A 13355-nucleotide genomic window follows, 5' to 3' on the forward strand; every position below is an offset into this window, starting at 1 on the left:
TTCCTATTTTCAAACCCAATTTTTTCCTATGTGAAATGATGTATTATGAACACTTTTCCGTGGAAAGCCTTCATCTTACTCCATTTCTGTCCATCCTGAGCAGTGGCAGGTGGCCTTGGCGGCAGCTGTGGGGTGCTATGGGGGAGGTTCTTGGCCCATTCAACTGCAGGCGGCAGAGCTCCTGACCTCCATGGGGGCCTCAGCCCCGCAAATACCAGGTTCTCAGGTTTGTGTCTCCTGTGGCCTGACCTCTACCTCAGTGGTTGATGACAAAGATGTCCCAGTGCAAGCATGACTCTGGTCACGTTTTCTCACACCACGAGATCTGTGGTTTTTATTTATTATTATTGTTTTTCTTTAATTATTTTCACCCCATTAGAAAACGCTTGTGGATGTTACTCTGGAAAACAGCAGCATTAAGGATCAGATCAGAAATTTGCAGCAGACATATGAAGCATCCATGGACAAGCTGCGGGAGAAGCAGAGGCAGTTAGAGGCAGCACAAGTTGAAAACCAGCTGCTGAAAATGAAGGTAGAGTATGGGGAGGGGGGCGTAGATTTCCTATTAACCTTTCTCTTGTTTCCTTCTCCTCTCTCTCCTCCCATCTTCAACTCCTCCAATTCCTTTTCTCTGTTCTCCTCTTTGAATTTTCTCACCCTCTGTGGCCAACCCCACAGGGCTTGGCTTGAAGGCACTGAGGAGATTTCTGTGTTCACACTGTCAGTCCAGATTGGGGGTGCCCCATAACCCCCCATTGGGCACTCCTGCCTTGACCCAGTGGCCTCAAGGGCTGCTGAGACATCCACCCTGGCGCTGCTGTTACTACTGAGCGGCACTGGGATGCCCTTAGGTCTGGGATTGCAGCAGCTTCACTGTTCGGATTTTCTCCGAGGCCCGAGGCCTTCCGGTGCGGTTTGACAATAAAGACCTGAAGGACACAGAAGGAAGATCAATGCTGATCAAGGACTCTGGGCAATGTCCCTCTTGCCCACCAGGCTGCACTTATTCCACTGCTGAGCTCCTAATGCCCTCCCAAATTTGAAACCCACTTTTGCCTCACCCTGTATGGAGTGTCTGCTCTGTGTCTGTCCTGGATATCCCTGTTTGTCCCAGGATTGGCATCAGGCATCTGGGTACATAATTAGGCAGTTTGGCAGTCTGGCTCCTTCCAAGGAGACCAAGCCCCTAAATCCAGTATACAGTTGCCTGTTTGAGAGACTAATGCTTTACTTTACCCCCAAAATAAATAAAAAAGTTATAGGACTCAGAGTGTTTCATGACCTGGATGCAGAGGAAACAGGGCTTGGCAGAAGACCCCTTTTTGGAAGTCTGTGTTTGCAGTGGAAATGGGGTGCAGGACGCATTAGGTCTCTCTCACCTGATAATAACCTCTGTTCAGGATTTTCCATTTTGTGGCTTCTGGGTACCAAAGTGTGCCTAGGGACAAGAAGGGAGAACTAGAGGGCATCTTTGAAGTAAACATCATGTAGCCTGCTGAGGTTGAAGTCCAGCTCACTTATCCAGGGTTGCATGTATAGCTTACTCAGCATTCTGGAACAGGCAGTAAGCTGGAAGGATGGGACACAGACAAACCCACAGCAGCATAAAATTGATAGCATGAAGTTCACAGGCAGGGACAGGGCCACCTCCACCCTAAGTCCTACCCGCCCACAACTCTGCTGACTTTTCCTCATCTCCTAAGCTAGGTCTGCCTGAGCCATGAGAAGCCCCCAGCTTAGTGTTGCCTACCAGGTGGGAATGTTTCCAAATGCAACATTTGGGAAAGCACAAAGGTATGGAAAGGATGAGTCCACATTTCTTACAGGAGCTTAATTAAGTCTTTCCTGGTAATTGATCGGGTGGTGCAACCCGTGGGACAGCTTCACCTCCATGTGGATGACTTCTCTTGAAAGGCCTCCCTGCTTTTCTGGCATAATTTTTAAAAAGTAATAAATGTACATAGGGGGGAAAGTAAAACAATATGAAAGGTAATCTAGAGATATGCCTGCGCCGTTTTACATTCCCACCTCTTCCTGACGACATCGAGTAAGTTAGTATAAAGTGCACCTTTTTAGGTCCTGTGCGCCTGTTCGCCCCCTTTCCTCTGCCTTCCCTCCCTTTGCCCGTTGTTTCCTGCCGCCTCTGTCTTCTGCCGAGCCCGGGCCATGGGGTCCCTCCTCTGCGTGTCCACGCGTGACACATGCAGAGTGGAAAGGGCTGTCGCCTGAAATGCGTGTCTCTGCAGGTGGAGTCCTCCCACGCAGCCAACGCCGAGGTGATGAGAGAGATGACCAAGAAGCTGTACAGCCAGTACGAGGACAGGCTCCGCGAGGAGCAGCAGCGACACAGCGCCGAGCGGGCGGCGCTCCTGGTACGGCGCAGACGCACAGGAAACAGCAGAGGGTTTGGTTCAGTGTTGTCGGCGAGGGTTAAGTACAGGGGCGGCAAAAGTAGGTTTGCAGTTGCTCGTATGGAAAATAATACAATAATTCATAAATAATAATGCAAGGATAAACTCTGTGCTTGGCGTACGCACAACAATAAACCTACTTTTGCCCCACCCGGTGGTAGGCTTTTTGGGTGGAGGTGAGTTAGTGGACTGACTGCGGGGTGAGGGGTCAAGGAATTTATTGTTTTCTCACTCCCTTCCCTTCTCCCTTCCTTCCTTTCTGCATTCCCCTCCCTTCTCGGGATAGCCCCCAATCTCTAGCTCTAAATACACCCCTTTCTCTAGCTAATCTGACCATTTGCCAGCACCCAACCAGGTCCTGGGCTTACCTGCAACTGTGTCCTCCCTCCCTCCACTGCTCCTCTCTGCCTGAACTTTCCTCCTTCCCTGTCCTTGATCCTGCCTGAGCTCCCTAGGAGCCTTGAAAATGCCACCCTCTGCGTGAGTGAAGTCTGTCCCGTTCCCACAGCTGGCAGTATCCCTGCCCCTGGGAAGCCCACACGCTCTCCCACTCTTTGCTGTGGCCTTCTCTTGTCCCTGTTATCAGAGTGGGGCTGTATGTTTCACGTCTTGGCTTCCCTAGGACAGCATGAGTTCCTTGAAGGTAGGGACTCCGTGTCTACCTTAACCTGTGTCCTTACAGGCGTAATAAATGTGCCTAATGATTGGCTGAGCTGGTGCTTTGCAATAAAGGAGAGAGAAGTGGGCATTCTGCACTCAACTCCAGATCTGGCCTTAATGCCTTTGCATTGTTGGCACGTTGACATTCTGAGCATCTAGTCAAGGGGTAAATAACATTCGCAGTCTCATTTTAGACATGAGGACTCAAAGCAAAAAAGGCGAAAAAAATAACTAGGCTTATTAGAGAGCCATGCGATGTGTCTTAATTTCCAGATAAGAACCAGAATCATGGAAGTTGATTTCATGATCTGTGAGAGACATCTAGGCCCCAAGGTCATGCGTTTAAAGAGGCATTGGGATTCAGCAAGACCCTGGTTGGTAGCCTAGGGACTCCGTGGCTCTGCTGAGGACAGTTTGTTGCTTTTGCAGGAAGAAACCAATAGTTTCCTGAAAACGATTGAAGAAGCCAATAAAAAGATGCACGCGGCAGAGATCAGCCTAGAAGAGAAAGACCAGAGGATTGGGGAGCTGGACAGGTTTATCGAACGCATGGAAAAGGTAACGGACACTGCCCCTGTCTATTGCCACTTACCCAGATGCCCCTGCATTTCCTCGGCCCTCTGTAGGCCTGTCTGAGGGTCTGAGACGCCCTCAACACTGATACCTTTCAGCCCTGCAATGTGTGAGTTCAAAAGAAAAAAAAGACAAAACTATTGAAGTATGAGGAAGTCGAAGAAAGTTCTGATTTTTCCATGATGACTATTTTGATGCTTTAAAAAACATTACATGTAAAGTTACCTAAAAAGTCAATATTTCAGTGGCCCTGCTTTGCTGGGGTTTCAAGCATGAACCTAGTTTTCTTGTTCGGTGGTCAAGCCCTATTTAGACATTACCTCCGCACCCCAAGCCTGCTGCTTCTGGGCCGTGCTTCTGAAGGGTTGACTTTTCTGTGACAGGGCACATTTCAGAGGGGGACACCACGATTCTCTGTGGGTGGGGACCGGGTTGTGCAGGAAGGCAAGAGCTCAGGGGAGATAATGAACCTAGCCTAGGGAAAGGGAGGAACCAGAGAGTAGTGCAAATTGGAGAAAAGGGGAGAGAGGGTGGAGAGAGGAAAGAGAAAAGGAAGGAAGGGAGGGAAAAAAGAGCAGAGGGTGACCTTTAGCAGGTGACAGCTGACTTGTGGGGGAGGGGTGGTAGCCGAGGGCCAAGGCTGGGTCTGATTTCTGGAAAATGGCTTTTCCAAACCCTGATTTCCATGTGGAGCCAGTAGCGGGGTGTATGGGTGGAGGACAGGGAGGTGGTCCTGCCAGAATTTGTGTAACTCAAAATGGTCCCTGTGTCCTGATGACTTTTTCTTTAGTGATTGAAAATTTATTGCCCTTGCCCTAAATCTTCTTTTCCATTTAGTCTAGAGAGATGTTTGCTTTATTTAGCTAAGATTAGGTAAACTGATCGACTGCTCTTTCCCCTTCAGGGATAAATCTTTGAGAGCAGGAATTGTGCCAAATCTGTGTCACACACTGTGTGAACAGCGTGTCCACAGGCATGAACCATGGCAGGTTTGTGTCCTGCTCACACTGAGCTCTGGATTTTGCTCAAGGACAGACCGTGTGCTTTTGAATGGCTTCTCTACTCTATATATCTCAGTTTACTGTCTTCTCTTTTTGAGCATTGTATTTGGAACACTTTGGTCAGTAACAATCCTTTAGGGAGTGTGTTCTCCCGGGGACCCTTCTGCAGAACAGGTAATGTTCTATGCCTTGATCTGGGTGGTGGTTTCACCAGGTAATCAGGTATATACAAACCTAAGAAATGATTGTGCAGTGTACACTTAAGATTTGTTTTACCTCAATAGCAATATTGCATTTTTAAAGTATGCTATAAATTAGGCCTTGCCCTACTTTATGACAGCTTTTGGGGGGATTGAAGGGGAGGCTCACCTGTGAAAAATTCACTGGTATTTCAGGACTAACGTAAACTTCCAGCCCATGGCCTAGCACATGGGCTCAGGGGGTCATCCTGCCTAAGCTGGGCAGCAAGAACGTGCATTCGCTGCACAGATTGAGAAATAATAATAGAACCCCACCCGAAGTGGGTTTTCTTTTATGACTTAATACATTGATGGTGACAGACTCTTCCTGCCAGGGTGGCTGCCCTCCACTTCTTGCGTCTGTTCCGTGGTCTACCTTGGTTTACAGCTTCAGAAGTTGTGGAACTTAAGTTTTCAAAGATTTGCTTTTAGTAATTTGACAGGAAAGGGGTTTGGAATCTATATAACGAGTAAGAGTTTGTTAGGGAGCATTTCTGAGAATAAAGATGAGGCACAGTAGTACTTAGAGGAAGGCCTAAAGTAAAACCATCTCCTCCCAATTAGGGAGCACGATGTGGTAAACTTCATTAAGGAAATTTATTATGCCAACGTCACTAATGTATTTCTAGTATGATTTTGGTTACGATGGGCACTGTGCTTTATTAACTTTCCCATTCTCTCCAAAGAAATAATTGTCCAGATTCTATATTACTTTATTGGGTAAACTTCTAAATTTACATAGAAACAGCAAAGTTGACCCATTTTAATGCACAGCTTGTGTTATGTATCAGTTTCCCATTGCTGCTGTAACAAATTACCACAATTAGTGACTTAAAACAACTTGAATTTATTATCTTACTATTCTGGAGGTCAGAAGTTCTAACATCAGTGTGTTGGCAGGGCTGGGTTCCCTGTGGGAGCTCTAGAGAATCGTTTCCTAGCCTTTTCTAACTCCTGGGGACTCTCATATTCCTGGACTCATGGCCCATCCCCCAGCTTTGGAAAAGCAGGCAGCATTTTCCAATCTCTGCTTCTCTCTGACTCTAACCCTCCTTCCAATAAGGGCCCAACTGGATAATCCAGGGTAATTTCTCCATTAACTTAATCACATCTGCAAAGTTCTTTTTCCCATGTAACTTGATACATTCGCAGGTTTCAGGGGTTAGGACGTGGGCATTGTTGGGAGCCACTGTTCTTACTACCACAGTACATTTTTACAAGTGAACATACCTGTGTAAACATCACCCCAGGTGAGTGTGTAGGCTATTACCTGAATTCCAGAGCCTCTTTCATTGATGATACAGGAAAGAATCAAGAATTTTGCAGGATCACCGGCACTGATATAGAGTATTGATTATTATTTAGAACTATGAACGTCACAAGGCATCTGAGCCTGGGCTGGTGGAATACTTTGAATGGCTTTATCCAAGATGTTTGTCTCTAACTCATAAATATGCCTATAAACACACACCAACAAATCTGGCATTTTTGAGCTTTGTTTGGACTCTGGTGAGTAGATGTATAAAATCCACAGGGTGTTTCATATAGAATTGAACTCATCAGTGCTGTAGTTGACAGAGATAATACACATTCTCTGTCCAATGTGGTTTAATCCATTGGTGAAAATGTCAGTGTCTGTCTGTTTTAGGAACGCCATCAACTGCAGCTACAACTCCTAGAACACGAAACAGAAATGTCCGGGGAAATCACTGATGCTGACAACGAAAGGTAAGATGCGATGCCCTTTATCTTATAATGGATTTTGATGGTGGACACACTGTGTGTTTGTGGGCTCACTCGGTCCTTTCATTTTTCACCCATCTGGTCATCTCTTCATGCAGATTTAACACATGCAGAAACATTGCTTGAGAGCTTTCAGTGTGGAGCTGGTTTCTTTAGGAGTGTAACAGCCACATCCTACAGCTGTGGCTGGTTGTCAGTGCAGTGGAACACATTTTAATTTTGCCCTGTCACAAGTGCAAAAGTTCAGTCTACCAATGCTCTTCGTAACCTTGAACTCCGCAGGATGCACCTTGCTTGTTGATGAGAAAACATCAACTATGACTAATATTGTTGCCATGGAAACGAATTTTAAAATGTCTTTCTTTGGCCTGGCCCACATGGCTCAGTGGTTGAGTGTCGACCTATGAACCAGGAGGTCTCGGTTTGATTTCCAGTCAGGGCACATGCCTGGGTTTCGGACTCGATCCCCAGTGGGGGGTGTGCAGGAGGCAGCCAATCAATGACTCTCATAATTGATGTTTCCATCTCTCCCTCTCCTTTCTTCTCTCTGAAATCAATAAAAACATATATTTTTTAAATGTCTTTCTTTGTTTCCAAACATTGCTCAATCAAACCCTGCCTTGTCCCCTGTCTTTGAGTATATAAAACCCCGTGTGGAAAATGCAGGAGTAGTACACGGTCTCCTCTAGAAATCAAAAGGCCGAGAGACTATGCATGGCTCCCTAGTGAAGGAGAGCTAGGTTGGGATGATTTAAGCATTTGGGGCAAGTTACTTAACCTCTCTGAGATCTTTGCCTATCTGGAAAGTGGGAATTCATTTTTAAAGGAGGGGGTTATGATGATTATAACAGCGCCCATCTCTTTGGGTTATTATTATGAGGGAATTGTTGGGTGTACTGCCTGCCACATGGCATTTGCTAGAAAAATACCTGTTTTCCTTCCTCTTATGCAATTCCAGAGTTTGCAATGTTATAGGAATCTTCCCTGGTCTTTGATGTAGTGCTGAGGAGGGACCTGGCAGAGGTGGGAAGTGGTCAGCTCACCGCCAGGCCCCCCATCAGTGCTCTGGTCCAGGGGCCCCCGAGAACTAAAGAACCCATCTACTGGATCCTTTGGTTTCTTCGAAACCAGCAAAGCCAGAGGATAATTTTTGCTGTTTTAAAACCAAAGTGTAAAATGTTTTACGATGTGGTTCACTCTGTTTTGGTGATGAGAAGGCCTTTCAACATGTTTCCCACTTTCCCAAAGTAATCATATAGAGAACATGATAATTCCAGACTTCCCAGGACTCTGTGGGGAGCCCTCATTTCGGACGTTTTGTTGTATTGCTGGATGCCTCTCCTCTGTTCTCTTAATCAAGGTAATTTATTGGATGTTCTAATATTGTATTAACTCCAGAACAGAGAGCCTCTCACACCTGTAAGTGGTACTAACAAATTCTCAGGGCCTGGAAAGTGTCGTAACTGTCCTCACACAGGGTAAAACCTACAAGTGGGAACTGGAAAGAGTCCTCTCTTCTGTGGTAGGGCGGTTGATTGGTAGGTGATCACACAGGGTACACACGACGCTAGAGTGCACCCTGGAGTCCCCGTCCTGTTCCTGGCAGCATCCTTCCCAGCGGTGACTTTCCGTGCTGTGCCGCTGCTTCGGTGTGGGACTCAGCGCTCTCTCTCCCGTTGTGTTAGGTATCAGCAGCTGGAGGAGGCGTCCGCCAGCCTCCGGGAGCGGATCCGACACCTGGATGACATGGTGCACTGCCAGCAGAAGAAGGTCAAGCAGATGGTCGAGGAGGTAAGCCCTCGTCAGAGGCCGTGGGCCCGGGATTGCTTCCTGTGGTAGGGACATTGCAGCCCTAGAGCCAGATCTGACTCTGAGCTCAGTTTTCTGCGGCTCACAGTGGACATGCTCAGATCACCGCCACCTTGGCTCAGAGGAGAATTTCCTCTTATGTCCCCCATGGGGGTTATCCCCCTAAAACAGGGCCTTCTCCAGATCAAAGGGTTACAGTTAATAAGCTGCGTGGTGCAGGGCACAGCTCACTCACTCTCAGAGGACAGTGATACCCTACCCTGTACCCTGCCTGGGTCCCCGCAGCTCAGGGACCAAAGGGAAGTTTGACAAGGAAAGTTTGATTCAGCTCAGGCCTTGGCGCTTGCCCCCGCCTGCCTCCCCTGGCTACCACTGGGGTCCTTTCTTCGTTTCTGGGTGTGTCTCTCTCCTTCTTTCTTCCTGTGTGCTCCCCTTTCTTTCTTCTGCCTTCTTCCCTCATTCTCTCCTCCTGCTCCTGTTTCTCCTTCATCTTTTCGCTTTTCCACCACCCTCTCTCTCCTTACCTGTCTACGTAGTGTGAACCATGCTATAGGTTTACTATAGGCTGGGCATAGTTTCTTATTCTATTTCCTAAGTGAAAAAATTGGTAAATTGAATATTTCTGTTTCTCTAAGAGGAAAGCAATTCTTTTAACCTCTCTTTCTTGTGGGGATTGCTCAATAAAAGAAAGTTTATGCTGTGGTAAAGCTAATAACATATTATTGTAATTTTTCTTGCTCAATAAAACATCAGACAGCAAAAAGAACAGTTAGTACTGATAGGGTTATAAGAATTCCCTAGAGCTTAATTCTCTAACTTGCAAAGAGAAGAAAAGGTTTCAATTTAATTAAACATTTGGTTGGCAGTGGAAAAGCTGAAAAAAATTTTTTTCCTTAGATGAAATTATCTCTTTTATTAATGCATTACTAAAATTAAAAGTATCTCTACTTCCAATAAATAATTTATACACATGACACAAATAGAAGTTTAAAACTATATTTCTTATTAATCTATAAACTGTTGGAGATATCAGAGGAGTGGGGTTAAAGCCAGGGAATTGTGAGGATGGGGAGGGACCCTTTTTTTCTTATGTGTAGGATAAACATGTATGTTAGACAAAATCTGCTTCCCAAACAAGGAACCCAGTCATATGGTGTTGAATCCTATGAGGATTATATTGGCTCCTGTGCCAGCCTCAGGAGCGGCAGAAAGGGCAGCCGAGGTTCAGGCGAGGCATCCGTGCCCATGCCTTCCCAGTCTCTTTGCTCACATGTGCAGGAGCACTGCCAGCAACAGTGATGGGTAGATGTCAGGACTAGGTCGCGTCAGGAGCGTGTTTCCCAAGGAAGAGCCTCATGTTGTCACAGTTAGCATCTTGAGGAACCATGGCTGTCAGAGCACAGCGTTCCTGTGCCTGACTTTCACACCCTTGAAGTCTGGGGCAGGGCTGTTCTGTCCCGCCTCTGGCTCCTTGCTGTGGAACACTGCACTTCCCCCTCCTCACCACAGGGTGGTGCTCTGTATCGTTCTGTTCTAATATTAGAGAACCAGGGACCAAAACCTCAGACTGGTTGGCTTCTGATTCAGTTATTATCTGTAACGTTTATGATTGATACCAAAATCAGGAGATACTTTTTAAAAAGACATTTCAAAGAAGTTTAGGGTTCTCTGTTTTCTAATTTACTTCTGGGACATAATGGACCTATCAAATTGTAGGGAGTGGGGGAATATCTATATATGAAACTAAGGAAGCATGTAAAGATCACTGTCCATGCCTTGCTTTTCTACCTGTGATTGAGTGTCTCCCCAATGAGCTTGTCTAAGTCCTGATGATGCGATCTGGAGGACCCAGGCACTGGAGTGAGGTGACAGGCTGAAATTTAGGATGGCACCATCAGAGGGAGCACCACCTAAGGCCTGCTGGATTTCAGCAGTGGTTGGAGACAAACAGAGAGAGAAAAAGCCTTTTTATTCTAAATTTAAACATCTAAATCAGGTAGTAAGAATTAATGTGTCTATCCATTACACTGTGTTAACTTATACAACAAACGGATGGTTTAGAATCTTAATTGCTGTAGCCATTTATGTGAATACCTTTTTTTAAAAGTTAGAAACATGAAAAAAGGGCTACTGACAAATGAGCACATTCAGAAGAGCAGGATCAAGTGGGAAAGGAGTTGAGAACTCTAGTAATTCAGGGAATGGTCAAGGACCTTGGGAAAGAGATGGCCAAGGAGAGACGTGAGAGCTGAACTAACATTGTAGATAACGGTCATTGAGAAGAGGGAATATATCTTTTGTATTGCAATGCAAGGCTGGGCTGGAACCACTGGGTGGCACCTGAGAAAAGGCAAATTTCAGCTCTTGGTTCAACATATGGAAAACATTTCTAATACTGGAGGCCCTGGGAAGGTATTTAGCCCTTCACCCTGGGTACATTCCTAATGACATAAGAAGTTGAGATAGAAGCTCCTTATAAATAAAGAATTCTCTATTGTTTACTAGGCTGTGCCTGCTGTTATGATCTTAGCATTATCATTACTTTACACAATGACCAAAATCCACAAAATTATAATTAAATCACTTTAAGGCATTTGGACCAAATTTTTAAAAACCCAGACTACTGCCCTGGCCGGTGTGACTCAGTGGTTGGAGTGTTGTTCCTTGCACTGAAGGGCTGAGGTTTGATTCCCGGTCAGGGCACATACCCAGGTCGCAGGTTCCATCCCTGGTCATGGCACATGAGAAAGGCAGCCGATCAATGTTGGGTTTTTTTCCTCTCTCTCCCCATCTCGCTCCCTCTTGCTCTAGAATCAATGAAAGGCATATCCTCGGGTGAAGATTAAAAACAAAAACAAAACAAAAACAAAACAAAAACCCAGACTACTGAATTAATTACTTGTGGAATCTTGAACTCTGACTTTAGGAGGGAAATATATTTTTATCCGTGAACTCCAGCTACCCAAATATTAAGACAAATTTGACCTAAAAACAGAGACAGCAAATGTCCCGGACAGTTTTCCTTCCCTCCCAGGAAGTCTAAAAGCTTGTCAGTGAGATAGCTTCATATTCACCACCTGTAGGAATCCAGTTTCCACTGATTGTTGGTATCATTTTAGTCCTAATGTCTATGAGGAAACTCAGTTTATTAAAATAATGTGCTGCTTTTTTCAGCTCCAACCATTCAGGTATTATTACTGAGTTTCTTGGAACCCTTAAATGTTAGGCAATATATTTCCTTCCACCTCAGTACGATGTAATTTCTTAATAATAATAATAAAAATCTGAATAAAACATAACCAGCCTAGGTTTTGCAATCCATAGCTCAATAATGGCTTGATTGTCATGGTGTGGGACATTTGTCATGTTTCAGCAAGGACTTGTACATGTAACAAAAGAGCAGCATGGGCCTTTTAGAAACGAAGAATTAGTGTATATCTTATGGGGTCAAGTTCATTGGAAAAAGGCAACTCAAAGATTTTTGTGTGAAGTGTGGGGACAAATATCCCCACTGGGCTAGATCTTTGTTCCTAATTAGTCTCCTTTTGGAGTGGAGGTCAGGGACTTCTGTCTCCCTCCATCAGTTGTTCTTCTGACTGGTTCTAGCTCTGACAAAAAATAAAAAACAAAACAAGTCCCACAATCGCTACTTTAGACTTTCAAGGGTTTGCCAGAAAATAGAGAGGGACTGAAAAAAACAGCACCTGTGGGGAAATTCACTCATCCATCATTCACCAGGGCTGGGACAGAGTAGGGAGCGGCGCAGGCGTGGCTGGGGATCTTCCTTCTGGTGTCATCCGAGTTCCAGAGTAAACCTCGTGCTTGGATGTCATGCTTCTGTTGAAAAGCTGCACTGGGATTAGGCCCTTTGCCTAGATGGCATTGCATTCTTGAGCTTGCCGTCAGAGAAACCCAGGCTCAGGGAGGAGGAAAAGGCCGGGAGGAACCTGAGGCCAGAGCAGTGCAGGGCCATTCACGCCTCTGCCTGCGCCCACCGAGGCCGGGTCCCCTGCCAGCCTAAGTGGCTTCTCTGCCACGGGGAAAATTAGTTGGAGGAAAAATCAGATTCGGTTTGCCCTCAGAAAGGCGGACTTACGTTTTCGCCAGTGGGCACTGATATTATTCAGCTGAATATATAGTAACTTCATAAGACTTCTTTGACCTTTTCCGTTTCAAACCTAGGCATCCTTTTGTTTTATCACTTCATCCTACTTTCCCATTGTGTTTGTCACTGGTGAAATGTTTCTTCCAGCAGAAAGTGTCTGAAGAGGTTTTCTTTCAGTTTCAGAGGAGGCATTATTTTTTTAGAATTTTCTTTTGAAGAAAGCAATTGCATCCCCTACCCCTTTCTATAATTTAGATGTTTAATGAGTGCAAAGGTGCCCGGAATTGATTTCCTTGTTAGTGCTTCTCCATGTAGGCGGCACATTAGAATCAGCGGGAAGCTTTAAAAAATTCCAGAGCCTGGCAGATGGGAGTAGGAGGGAGGGACTGGGTTTGGGGGGGGGGGGGGGTTGGTTGGTTGGTTTTTTTAAGCTCCACAAGATTCCAGTATGCAGCCAGGATTGAAAACCGATGTTCTGGATTCTTAGAACAGTGGTATGCGTTTCCATGCTGGGCTTTCAGGTCATTAATGAATTCAGCCAGCCTCTCTCAGGAGCTGCAGTGCCTGAGGTGGAAAGCTGGCAGTAAACTTAGGGTAGGAAGAACTCAAGGGAACAAAGCCCGGGAGACCAGGCAGCAGGGCCCAGGAGCACTGAGGTGGAAGGCTGGTCCAAGTGTGTGACCATCGGAAGGTCCCCTCAGGCCCATCTAGACAGCTCCATCTAGAAAGCTCATTCTTAACAACTCTATTGGCCTGGTGGTGTCCAGATAATAAAACTTCCCAGAGGTGACCCATGTCCACCTAGAGAGAAGTT

General features: G+C 45.8%; 1 protein-coding gene across 2 annotated transcripts in view; it reads left to right on the top strand.

Annotated features, from left to right (window-relative positions):
• MYZAP (myocardial zonula adherens protein) overlaps nucleotides 1–13355 on the top strand; it is an 83801-nt gene that overhangs the window by 35006 nt on the left and 35440 nt on the right. For both annotated transcript variants that reach the window (XM_081139564.1, XM_081139565.1), the window contains exons 6-10: nucleotides 380–532; nucleotides 2247–2372; nucleotides 3501–3629; nucleotides 6533–6612; nucleotides 8313–8418. In XM_081139564.1, coding sequence (XP_080995690.1) covers nucleotides 380–532; nucleotides 2247–2372; nucleotides 3501–3629; nucleotides 6533–6612; nucleotides 8313–8418 — 594 coding nt within the window. The remainder of the gene's footprint in view (nucleotides 1–379; nucleotides 533–2246; nucleotides 2373–3500; nucleotides 3630–6532; nucleotides 6613–8312; nucleotides 8419–13355) is intronic.

Source organism: Miniopterus schreibersii, assembly GCF_964146895.1.
Source record: "Miniopterus schreibersii genome assembly, chromosome: 1".
Taxonomy (NCBI): Eukaryota; Metazoa; Chordata; class Mammalia; order Chiroptera; family Miniopteridae; genus Miniopterus; species Miniopterus schreibersii.